The sequence below is a fragment of the Aptenodytes forsteri genome, unplaced genomic scaffold (assembly GCF_000699145.1).
Source record: "Aptenodytes forsteri isolate BGI_AS27 unplaced genomic scaffold, ASM69914v1 Scaffold10, whole genome shotgun sequence".
In the NCBI taxonomy this organism is placed as follows: Eukaryota; Metazoa; Chordata; class Aves; order Sphenisciformes; family Spheniscidae; genus Aptenodytes; species Aptenodytes forsteri.
The window spans coordinates 3238645-3252374 of NW_008794117.1; the positions used below are offsets into that span (position 1 = coordinate 3238645).

The 13730-nt window shown below is 38.2% G+C and overlaps 1 protein-coding gene across 1 annotated transcript in view; it reads right to left on the minus strand.

The window, feature by feature from the left end:
* CHRM3 (cholinergic receptor muscarinic 3) overlaps nt 1-13730 on the minus strand; it is a 201974-nt gene that overhangs the window by 131305 nt on the left and 56939 nt on the right. Inside the window, exon 2 of the mRNA XM_009276253.1 lies at nt 5887-5989. Within this exon, the coding sequence (XP_009274528.1) occupies nt 5887-5984 (98 nt within the window). The 5' untranslated portion in view covers nt 5985-5989. The remainder of the gene's footprint in view (nt 1-5886; nt 5990-13730) is intronic.

Consider the following 13730-nt stretch of genomic DNA (forward strand, 5'->3'; position numbering starts at 1 on the left):
CTTCTGGGCTGGGCACATTGCTGGCTCATGTCCAGCTTTTCATCCACCAGTACACCCAATTTGGAGAAAGTTAAAAGCAATGCAGAAAAACTCAGATCAATTCCTACCTGCCACAGTATAGTAAATTTGGTATTTCATTACAAAGTTCATTATTATTTAATCACACAGCGACCATTTATAGTAGGAACAAAAGCTAGTTTTAAAACACAGACAAATAATACTGGAGGAAAAAAAAAGAATCTTATAAAGCAGAAAGGAAAAAGAAATGTTTCCTAAGGATATACAATGAAACTGTAAACTTATTTAAGCCTTAATGAAAATCTTAGAAAATATACTGAAGAAATAATTTCTTTAGACTTTTGTGACTAAGTCATCTTACTTTTTTCATAAAACTTGTAGGTTCTGAGTCAATAGAAAATATGTCTAAGCTTTGATATTTTGTACTACCTTTTTTCCCCTCAAGGTTTACTCAGTCTAACATGAAACTCTCCGGTCAAAGTTTTTATTCAATCCAGCGTTAGTTTTAATTACTATTGCCTTTTGAAAGTGCTCTTTAAAAAAAAAGCAAACATTTTCTAAATTAGGGGAAAAATTGTGCGTGCCTTCTTTCTTTTTTGTATTTCAATATTGTTAATATTTAGCTGTAAAGATTTATTGTCCCATGCAAAAATATTTTTAATCACTTGAAATTAATTTATATGAAACACAAAGTTTGTTTTAGACCTCAAATGGGGATTAATTTGAAGTTAGTGGCTGGTTTAAAGCTGACTCTAAAGTGGGAATAAGTATTGCATATATGACTGGCCTGCTTCTATTATACAACCTGTTTCAGCTTCTGTAAGTTTATATGTGCTTAGACTATTTCTACAGATACCCATATTGCAAAGCTGTCAATATTAGAGGAGCTCGGCACTACAGATTTACTGCCTTCCATGCTGTTAAGAATGATAACCTGATTTAGTTCAGCCTGTATGGTCTCTTGACATAGGGGGAAGGCGGAATAAATCACTCTTATAATTAGATCAATTACAATTAGTTCACTGAGGTTTTCCAATATTTTCCTAGTCACCCTTTCCTGGAAGTCATATTATCTTCATATGACTTACAGTGGAATATCCTATCAGGTTCCCATATGAAACTGAATAGGCATAAATTTATAGCAAGAAAAGAAAGGAAACCATATGTATACCAGCAAATTATACGCACGTACATGCACAAACATGCATGACCTTAAATCTGTAGATACACAAAATACACACACATGCATATATGCATGTACATATGTATGTACAGCATCTCCTCTCTGCCTCCCTGCTCAACAGTTACCCCTGTGAGGACCCTGGAAAAAGCAACATGCATGGTTTGGACAAGCAGACTCTAAAATATTCCAACAGAAGAAAGCCTCACACTCCGTGGTTTCGATACAAAACTTCAGGCTGGTTGAGAGTCTCAGTTCCAGTATGAGTTTGATTAAGTTGAACACGCGCAACACAGCGATGATAATCTCGTCATACACTGATGCTCAGAGGGTTAGTCACCAGGAATAAAGCAGTGAGAAATGAAGGAAGGTAGGCAAATAAAACTATAGTGATCTACTGAACAGAAGGAACACAAAATGGGAAAGAATGGCTCCTGTTATAATGACAATACTTTTAATTATATATATTCAATGAAAAATAAACTATTAGAGAATAAAATACTTCCAATTAATCGAATTAATGTAATGTTCAAACTTAAATGAAGTATTTTTCCCTTGAGGGATTTACTGTACTATTTTATTTAGCTTAATGTAATTTAAATTATAAACAGAATGGTTTTATAAGCCCCCAGAGAAATGTTTTTTTTTTTTTTAATGTATTTCCTTTGAAGTAATTATGGAAACTTGAGGGTTTTACTGTACTATTTTATTTAGCTTAATGTAATTTAAATTATAAACAGAATGGTTTTATAAGCCCCCAGAGAAATGTTTTTTTTTTTTTTAATGTATTTCCTTTGAAGTAATTATGGAAATCATTCCTTTGAAGTGGTTATGGAAATCGTGCTCTTCCTATATCTCTCAAGCCTGTATCTCACATACCACTTACTGCTGCAAACTAGTCAGTCCTCACAAGTTAAACATGATCAGGCTGGTGAAGTACGTGACAAGAAAACGCAAGATTTTTTTAAAATGCCAGAGAAAATAGAAATTTGTAATTCCAAAACCTAATAGTCTTCCCTCCAGAAAAAGGTATTGAAAGATCTTTGTTGATAAAAGTTATGTTTTTTCAGAGGGAATGGAACTCAGCTATAATCACTCCACTTGAGTTTTTAATGCACGTAATGAAAGAAGAATTGTTTACACTATACCCTAGAGGGAGTTTCAGCTGAGAGCAATTATACTTTGTATACTTAAATTTAAATATGTAAATATTTCCATCTTTCATTTAAATCACAAATCCTTAAAAAATTTAATTCTGGTATAAAAAGTACACTTTCTTTCAGGATGCAAATTACAAATGACCAGTTTGTGTCACCTTTTTTCCTCCAAGTAATTAAAATTATTTATGAATAAATAAGCAAATATGAATGAATAAATTGAACCCCAGTCTATGTGCTCTCCTCACCATCAATAGCTACTGCAGAGACTCAGTTAAATAACTAGAGAAAAAGAGAAAATTGTCTCTAGAAAATTAATTCTGGTCATTAATCATCTTTTTAAAGCATAATAGTACCCTACCTTCATGGATGAACCATTAACTCAATGCACCAGCCATAGATATACAATGGTCTAAGCTGTGATGCTTCTCCTGAAATAATGTCAAGCCAAGTCATTTCAAAGGGACTAAGCAAGTGAGCACTGTAAGATTTGGCTGATTGTGCAACTGCTTAGAGCATGAACTCATGACAGCCGTAATCACAAATTACATATGCTTTGAATTGGTTATTCCTTTTGTCAAAGCTACTCTTCTGCTCTAACCTACTACCAAAACCTATAAATAAATAGATAAATAAATAAAAATACAAGTTCTTATTAGCTTTGGATTAAAAGCGTGAATCATTTTTCAAGGGAAAATGTATAGGAGCAAGTATTCCTGTGTCACTACTCTATAAAACAAACATCAATGCTCTGGAGTTAAAACTTCTGTTCGACTTAGTAGATTTTATCAATAGCACAAAGTTTAAGCTAGATATTTAAATGTAGAAAGAATATTTTTAATTACATTTATGATTATATGTAACAAATATGAATGAATTTTAACACATGAACTTTTTTTTTTTTTTAAAAATCAACATGAATATAATGCTGTACAAACCGTCTAAGAAAAGACATTTCCTCTGGTTCTTCTTAGGTCAGACATTATCTCGTTCACAACTGAAAGTTACAGCAATTGTGTTAGAATTTGCAGTTTGTATTAGAGTGCTGACCTGTACCACAACCTTTGCAGACATCTATACTTTGCTAAAAGCTACTAAAGCACAAGCATTGCTTGTGTTAAATGACAAATGCATGTCATAGTGACCATTACCCTTGCATTTGAGGCAAGATTTTAAGATTCTGACAGCCCAAACAGCTAAGCTAATGTACCTTTGCTAAGCAAAATGATGCTGCTCCTCTTGACTAATGTAATGTGTTCAGATGAACTGACAAATTCTGTTTAATGCCCTGCCCATTTGTGGGCAGTAAAGCACATTATTTTATTATTTCTTTATACATATAATCCCTTAAGAGGTAGCATGACAGTGTAGTGTAAATCTAAAACAATCCATTAGATTTATTTGCATGAATTGCTTTGCTGTTGTTAATTTAGTATCAGAAAAAAAAAGATATTAATCTCTGGCTTTCCGAAAACTTTGTTACTACATTTCTTGCAGACAGATTATATATGGTTTGATGCTTTAACCCTTTATTTTTTGCTCACTGTTTCCCCACTGTCACATCAGACTCTAAGTGACAAATAAGACATGTTTTTACAGGGGAGAGATGTGGACTGTAACAAAATTTGCAGAAGTTAATTATTCAGGTATTTTCTTTGTTACTTTCCTTTTAGGGTAAAACTGAATAGATTTCAATTCCAGTTCCTTTGGGGTACTCTGAACTTTGGCACCAATTAAAAAATTTCCTGCCAAGGAGTAGTTGTGCCACTGATACCTACAGAAAAGGCATTCTCCTCAGACTCGACACCCTCTCCAGCACAATAAATGTCTTTTGGGATTATTTTCCTGCCCATCAGTTACAGCTGGGGAAGATTTTGGATACTCACAACAGGGAACATGAATGTCTTCTACAATCTAGAGCTAGCAACCCACTTATGAATTGTGACAATTTAAATTTAATTAGTAAACCAGAAAATTTATGTGTTTTCAGTATTTTATTCATAGAAAATCTGTCATCCGCAAAAAAACCCCCGCCCAAACCCACAACCTTTCACCTTACACAAAATACCTGAAAAAACATCTAAGTAAAGCTGGAATATGATCAACGCAACATGAAAGGCAAAACCAACTGTAACTGAATACGGCCAGCTGCGTAACAGTGTGCAAGATACCATGTCCTAATTTCAGGATATGAAAGCAGGGGTAAGCATCATTTCAGGATTCATCTGAGACATCTGTTGTTAGTATTGAAGCCATAAAGATCCAGCCAGTATGCTATGAAAATGCTTTCTTGAGGTGACTTGGTTAGAAGCTTTCTCCAGACAGAAATGAGCGACTGAAATCGCAAGACACTCCAGAAACAATCACAATAAACTGTCAGTGTCACAGTCCCTAAAGCACGTATGTGAGGAGAGCTGTTTTCTGTGTAAGGAGAGTGTGCCAGCATGTGTAAATACAGGCCATCTACACCACTGCTACATATCCATATTTACAGTTCATTTCCACAAAATTAGAAATGTAAACCAAGGTGGAAGTTTTACAGAAATGTGTAAGGAATGTAAAAGAAACACCAACTGTAACGTAGACATAAACGCTGCAGCCTAGCAATTCATGTAAATTATTTTAAATGCCACTGCAACTGAGACATAAAACAGCGTAACATATAACGGAGAAAGCAGTCAAGTGATAATGAATACTGGCAATTTAATCAGAACAATTTAGTTCTTTGCCTGCATTTACTCTCACAGTAAAGACTTGTTGAAACTAAACCAAGCTAGCATATCAAAACCAGAAGGAAAAACTCACTTTTCAAGAAATTGAATTTAACTTGCTGGATTCTCACCTCTACTATAGCAAGACTGAATTATTCTGCAGGGAAATCCTGGAGGTGGAATATTGGCTACATTTTTAATTTTGTCTGAAACTCATAGAAACCTTGAAGGTTTGTGCAGAAGCTCAAGATGATCAACAGGAATAACCTGAAGGCATCTTTGTCCTGATTACCAATACCATGATACTCCTCTACTGTTCTTATGACAAGCATTGAGGTTCATTCATGTAAACCTGTTCAGCCTAGCTCTTACCCTGCCTAGCTCTTATTCTGCTAGCTGTGCAGTTGTAATAACAAGAAGCTCAAGGTTTTCCAATTGCTTGAGAATTTATTTAATTCCTCTGCCGGGTTTTGTGCCTAAGCTGAAATTTGCACCACTGTAGCTGCTATTGAAGTTAGCTCAGGTACGCCTACAGGAATGACAGGCATCACTGTTCCCAGCACCCACAACAACTTAAAATAGATGTGGCAAGGACACCAAACACATTGTGACATATGATGGTCTACAGTTGTGTGTCTGTTGATGATAAAACACATTGCAAAGTTGGAGGGCCTTAATAAATGATTTTATGGTCCATAAATTCCAAAAGACCCTGACTTCGCAAAGTAAGCACTGTTGCCAAAAATCAGCTGTTTCCCGATATATTGAATACTTGGAAAGATATAATGTGAATATATATGTTTCTTTGAATTTTACCTACATGGTCCAGTGAGGAACATCAAAGCGGCTAGTTGGATCAGGCACTGTGTAGTTCTGTGAACTCCTCTTTTGGAAACAAAACTGGTAGTGTGTCAGCATGTAGGCTGTGAACAAAATAAGAGACAGAAGAATTATTAAAATACATTAAGGACACATGGAGGAGACGCAGACATAAAAGCTAAAAGGCCTCCTTTGGACCAAGAGAAGACAAAAGTTATTAATACTTTCTATTGCTGAATAGTATTTTCTTTTTTTTTCTTTTTTTTCCTTTTTTTCTCTTTTTTTTTTTTTAAATCTTAGAGACCTAGCTGAAAATATAAAAACTCAAGCATGCATGTATCACACAGATCTGGAGCAGTGGTAATAAGACGGCACTGACAAGCTTTTGGGCTGCTCATACCTACCCCCAAAGGGCTAGGTACGATCACAGTATTTTCAGATGATTTTTCAAACCCAGTGACCAAATTGGAGTGAGGATAACAATTTCTCTTAGACAGCACAAAGAAATCTGCAACCGAATCAGCAGGGGAGCTTGGCTGGCTTGTGCCTGGAAATTGGCACCTCTAGACACAGAGGGAGATGGGATGTGGAGCCCGCCTAGACCCTGGGAGCAGCTCGACACAGGGTAGAACTAAGAACTGGGCTCTCCTTTTCTTCCCCAAATTATGCAGTCTCTCAAGTTAACCAATTTAGAAAGCTGGTTTGGAATATTAATTTTCATGTCAAAAACGTAAAAAGCTAGAAAAATCAAACCCCTAATGTATTCCATACATTATATTTTCAGCTGCATTTAACATACTGTTGCTTTAAAAAGTTGACATGGCTACAGAGGAAGCAAAAATAACAATAATTAAAACCTAAACTTTCCTCTGCAAAAGTTGTAAATTCCTGAAGTCAGAAGTGTAGGAGAATTAGCCACTGACTACCATGTTCCATTTCACTATATATATAATTAGTGCCAGGTGGAACCATGTGCCATTATTATCCCATTTACTGCACACCACTGCAGCCTAAGGCTTCAAGACCCCTCTGAATAACGTAAACACAGAAGAGTGATTCTGAATCAACAGATGCTCCACGTGTTCGCTGAATGTCTCAGCCTTTACCAGCACACCAAGGGATTTCACTCCCAGGTGTTATAAAAAGGAGGCAGCAGACCAGAAAGAGAACACACTGGCTATGCTGCATGCTCAGTTTCTCAGGGAAAAAAAAACCAAACCAAAACAACAACAACAAGGCTGAGATTATTAACAAACAAGACTCAGACTATATTCCAGTTCATTTGCAGAATGGGAGAAAATACACATTTACTACCCATGTACATTGCTGCATGCCAACACAGCACAGCTAACAGCTCTGATATACCATTACTCACGAAAGTCTCTCCCTCCTCTGGTAAAACAATCTCCTGGAAGACAGCAATTCCCTCCACTAACCCTGCACAGCCAAGAAGCGCAATCTGTTAGAGTGGAAGCGAATCTGAACACACCCTTATACCAAATGAAAACAAGAGAGGCTGTATTTGCGAGAAGGAGTGGAAAGGAAGCAGATCAGATGAAATACGGCCAGGAAAGAAGGAATACGCGTTATTTGTCTTACAAATCATGCCATGCAATTCTTAACTGGAAGGAGCCTGGACATGTCAGTGTGGCAAACCCTTTCATAAGAGCAGGCTTTGATACCCTCTCAGCCCAGATCAACATTTAGATGAGAGACAATCACTCCAAACCCACTTCCTGAAGCATTTCTTTTCCTCGGCATTTCTTTGCCGAGCCGTTACACTGCTACTCAAACACTGGTCCTGCCGCTGCTCCCAGACAGACAATGCCCAGGAAGCACAGCACAAGGAAACGCGTCTGCACTGAAGGTCACTGAGCAAAGAAAGCAAAACTCTCAGAAAGAGGCAAGAAGCAGCCAGGGAGTTCGCACGCATCATTTAACCGCCTCCCGCCTGGAAAGGCCTTTCACTCGGTAAAGCGACACAGAAGCTCTGTAAGGACGTCGTGGAGCCTTTGGTGGGAGAGCTCGATCTTTCGGCTCAGGAAGGATGGTTCCAGACTTCAAAACAGCAGCTGTGGTTTCAGTACTTCACTCCAGTGATGCAGCAGTGAACCCACACCTTAGTAATTCACTCATCCATTAAAACTACAATTTGCACAGCATGTACCAAATATTGTTTAATTGAAGTCCCTAAAGGTCCTTGGTGGAACTCTTACATACTGTCACCCATGAAACAATGATGAGAATTACACTTAAAAACACTTAAAACACTTAAAAATTAATTGTTCAATTATTTTTTATACAGAAGGTATAAAGGATGAAAAGCATTTCTCATTCACACTATCAATGCAGAAAAATAATAATAATAAAAATCTGCTTCGTGACCAAAGCTAGTTTTAAGTGACTTTTACACTTTTAAGACTGCAAAACAATTGAAAAGGGAAGCCTCTTTTTAGTTAGTTGAGCCTCCTTTTAGTTGAGGAATTACAGTTTCTAACAATTAAAACTGCTTAATAATTTCCCTCTTATCAAGTTATTATGTTTTTAGTTAGCAATAAACTAATTCATTATTAAATTAGCTTTTCAAGCTATTCTCAATAAAGAAATTTCTTCCCAGTAATTTTCTACTATATTTTAATTTTATGCCATTACTATCAAGAATCCAGTTTTACTCCCCTAACAACGCAGGTTGTGACTCAGAGCTTTGGAATTCATTGCCCTAATTTACGATAAACTAAGACTCCTCAAATAAGCTTGTGCTGTTTGTATATTCAGCTACAAAACTAATAAACTCGACTCTTGATGAAAAGCAATCAAAACCAGTTGACAACTCAGCTTGTGTAGAACATCAAGGTCCATTTGAAGCACCCACGTCAAAGTTTTATCCCCACACGTCTGTCCACCTCGGTTCAAAATGATTCTTTTAGAAAAGGGAGAAAGGCTGTTATTACACACAAAACATTTGGAGGTAGATGCTTATAGTTAATGTGAAGGTGGACCTGTAATAGACATCATAAAATGCAATTGCTAACCCCTGAAATACCTGGGATAAAATCAGGGAAGGTGGAAACCTGGTTGATTTTTATTTTACAACTGGGAAACAATGGTTTGAACCATTCTTCTGTGCTGATACAGTTCATTAGTCCTCCTTTATTCTTTCTGGAAGACTTGTCCAAAAAACCCCCCCAAAACCAACGAACCCCCCAAAACCCCACCCCAGTTATCAGCATGAATCCTGAACCTATTTAAGCCAACATCAGCCACCTCCAACCTCAATTGCTACGTCTGTGCTAGAAAATTTAATTTGTGGGGTGCTTCTAGGCATTGATCTGTGCTATTAAACTGTGCGAGCGGTCCTAGCAGGATTTTAGCTTGGGCATGGTTTGGGAGGCAGCACGACCAAGGAACTTGAGTTAGGCTCTGCACACGTGGGCACACTACGGGGAGGAGGGGACTGAGATTTGTGGTATTACAAATGCATCCGTGATTATGATACCTTAAAAGATACTGCTGTCTGGACAGGCAGGCGCTCTGTGTTCCAGGTACAGAACTGCAGGTCACATTTTATGACTTGTATGATTCCTTTCCTATATTCATGAGAATCCCTATTTAAAACAAGAAGTGCACCTGCACCTGTGTGCCGCCTTTACCTTTTTATTTTTGATAAAAACTCACTTGAGACTGGAGCGTCAGAAATACTGACACTTTAAATAAGAGAACTACTTCTGTGGATATTGCGGGTATTTCACCTGAGTGTTGTATCAACAGATAAAGGTGATCTCATGCATGGGTCCTTTTTTTTTTTTCTTAAATGAACTTTGGGCAATTTTTGTCTTGCTGTGAGGAAAAAAAAAGGTCTCAAAAATTGGAGAGACTTAGTTACATATTTGTATTTTCTTGCCTGAATAATCTATTCAAAAAATAAATCAACAGTACTACACATCACGTTTCTCATCCTCAAAAATGCCTGCAGGTGTACCTACACAGATAAAAGGCACTTTAATAGTTTCATGGATATAAGCCTGATGACTTTACAAACTCAGAAAAAAGGCATATTACAATATCAGCCCTGCAGCTTCTATTTCCAGTGGATTTTAAAGGGCAGAAAATCTTTTGATTCTTGAGCTTCAGGTATAAAGAAAAGTCTGCAAGCTGAAAGAGGTGTCTCTGCCTTGCACTTCTTTCACTGGATCTAATTAGAAAGAGGTTAGAATCATTCTGGACCAAGACAAGATCAAAGCCGGATGGTAAAAGATTGCAACTGCAATGTTTGTACACTTGAAAAGCCCCTCTGCGCTGATACGAGAGGAAAACATGCTACACCTAGTTCAAAACAGAATTTCTTGCTGGGAACAGTTTTGTTGTTGTTTACTTATTTTCACATTCTTAGAGTTTGTTTTTTACCTTAAGGAAAGAGTCCGTTTATAAAAAGAGATTTTTCTTGTACTGTTGACAAAAGGAAGCAAACCACTTTCCAAGCACAAGCTGCCAAGTCGACTCCCAGCCAGCACAGGTCAGAAGTAGGTAAGAATTTGAAAAGTTGAGGTACTACAGAAATGTACAGCTTTCTAACTAGGTATCTCAAAAATGAGCACTATCAATAATTAAACTAAATATGGGTTATGAATTCAGAAGAATATATGGGAGAGTCAAAAAACTGCATTAAAAAAATAAAACAAATTTTTTTAGAGATCAAAAGTGAAACAAAATTGTTTACAATTTTCTGGCAATGCACTAGAGAGATATTTTCAGAATTTTTAATTATTTACTCTAAAATTTGTATTGCCGATGTCTTTGGCCTGAACTCACTGCTTAAAGTTTCAAGACTAGACCTGTCAAATGGACTTTAAAAGAAGCACAAGGTTAATTTTAGCTCCATGTTTGTTACGGAAGTAGTCTGTAAAATGATGAATTGGTTGGTGTGCTCAGAGATCTCATTGCAATCACTGGCTCCCAGTGGTCCCTTCACACAAAATCCAAAATGACGGAATCATCTTCTCTCTAACCCTAGCCCAATAAACATGTTAATATTGTATTTCATGTTGAACTGCTTCAAAAGGCTACGTTAAGAAAGAACAGAATATCCTATAAATTAGATGGAAGAAGGAGGCACAAGGTCATTCTACCAACTTGGGCTTGAAAGATAAATTGATGTCCTGTGTCTGTTCTAAACACTAGCTATAAAGATAAATTCTTCCTATATTGTGCAAATATCAACTAAGTCCCCACCGAACTGATTCATCTTCTGCATTTCTGAGGTTGTAGCAGAAATTCTGTAAGGCCAAAATAAAAGGACAAATTTAATGTCACACAACAGTTCATTCAACTTGCTCAACTTTTATTTTTTTAAGGATGACTGAAAACAATAATTTTATGCCCTTTCATCCAGTTTAACCGAGATAAAAATTAATGATTAGCATCCTGAATTTAGACAATGTTCTCAAAGAAGAGATGTCAATTCATAGTACTGACTCAGTCAAATCTGTTTCAGCTGCTGAATAACTAGAAGGCTTAATTTTGTTTTGAAGTTCTGAGGAGTATGGTAAAACAAAATCCAGACATTTCAGGTATGATTTTAATTTGGTAGTCTCATAGCTCAAAAATTGTTCAGCCTAGACATATCACGTTTGTTTCACTCTAGAATAGTGACTTCAGCGTTTTATTGGCAAAGTTGAGTGCCTATTTTGGAAATATTCAGTTAGATCTGCTCAGCGTAGAAGTGTTCAACTCAGTTCAGTTCACTTACAAAGCATCTCATAAGTGCACTACAGTGTCGGAATATAATCAGTTGCACAACCAGTTAGGAAAAAGGAAAATATCAGGAAGAAACAACTACTAGGAGAGTACTTCAGTTTAACTGCTCTTTATTACTGATATTTTCTATGTATCTGATATATAATCACAAAAGCTTTTTAAAATTTGAGCAGTAATTAGAATCTCTCATAGATTTTGATTCCTTCGGGTGCTTACTGATGCCTGATTTCTAGCACCTGTTTTTAAGAAAACAAAGATTATTTTTTTAAACCAAAATCTGTTAAATGTCATGTATAATTTTACATGACACTACAAGATAATCATGGCTAAACAGACCAAACAAGGAAGCTCACTATTTGGTATACAGTTATCAGCATTAATAATTTAGGAAGTGGTCCCACTTAATTTTAGATATCTTTACAGTTATAGGCATCTACCCCTGAGCTGTACAGGCTCTACACAGTCAACACAGGAAAAGCTGCCACATTAAAGGACCATTCGACAGAGCTGATGTATTTTAGTTGTTTGCCCTAGGATGAGATGAAGTAAGCCTTAGGAGTATCTCATGTCCTCCATCCATTACACAGCACATGTAAATCTGGTTTATTGAATCCCAATCTGAGTGTTCACTTCTCGTGATCATAAATCGGTATCTGTAATAACTGTTTTTACAAACCCCTTTCATCCACTGTTTAGTCTATAAATATTCTTTTCCATCCAGCCACTTAGAGTGAGAGTAGGCTCCGCTATATATATAGATGCATGGATGCGGCTATTCCCAGGCACCTGGAAGGAGCGGCACAAGTGGCATCCCCGGGAAGGGGAGGGAGACGCTCCTGCACACCCCGGGGACACCAGCAAACATGCCAGCACTGATGCAACCTCCAGTGCAAACGTCACTTTAAACGAAGAAATAAAATCCGCTAATGGGCCTTGGATTTACCTCTGCTTTGGGTGTCCGTGCCCAGGTGCCAGTGGGGGGGGGCTGCAGGGCGGCCTCTGTGAGGAGAGGCCGGGGCGCCCCCGTGCCAGGCACTGCCAGCTCCCGCCGGCTCCAACGGCCCCACCACAGGGCACGGCTGAGCCCCGCAGGGAAAACGTATTTAGAGAAGAACAAAGCGCTTCCGGGCAGTCCACGCAGGAGCGGGGGGACATGCCCCGAATGACCTGCGGCCCACAGAGAGCCCAGGCAGGGGCAGGTTCATCCTGAAGGACGGCAGCCCGTGGAGGCCCGAGGCTGGAGCAGGGAGCAGCGCGAGGAGAACAGAGCAGCAGAGAGGAGCTGCCACGGACTGACCATAACCCCTGTCTCCGTCCCCCTGCACCACCACGGAAGTGACTCAGCAGCGGCTCAGCTGCTCTGATCCGTGGAGCGGTGCCCTGAAGGGTTGCTCTTTGGGTGGACTAGGTTCAAAACTAACTCCCACAGGCTACAGCTCCATACAGAACGAAACACCCAATGGATTGGTGAGGATCACAACCCCAGACTTTATGAGGATGCTTCTGCTACCCAGCAAAGGCAGTTTTGCATGGTCTGGCAGCCGCTGATCTCTTTGATGCCAGCGTTCAAGGGGACAGGTTGCCCGTTTCGGGTCTCGGTGGATAACAGGGAGATCTGCACTTTATATGAAAGCCTACCTGTACTTAAGCCCCAGGACTGAATACATATAGTTATGTACCATTTACAGACTACAGCAACATCTAATATAACACGAAGCAGTGTAGGAAAAGCTGCTGATTTTGACTTTTAACTAAAATTTCTCATTGCTAAGAATGCAACTTATTGCTCGCTGTTCTTCTGTGTTACTGTGAACAGCCACGCAGGCATCAGGGCTGAGGAGCAAAAACTGAGAGAAGCACTCACTGCAGGGACATACTCCTGACCCCCTATGGGGGAACATCGTAAGTAAGTTTTGGGACTGTAACACGCCTTCACTCATGTCTGACAATCTGTTAACCTCTGTAGATCACTTGCAGCGTGGCTTTCTGTGCAGCTGAAGTTAAAGATCTGTTCTTAATTTTGTATTGAATTAGTATACAGAACTTCAGTATTGGAAAAAGCAGCTCAGCCATTTCTTTCACCGTCAGTAT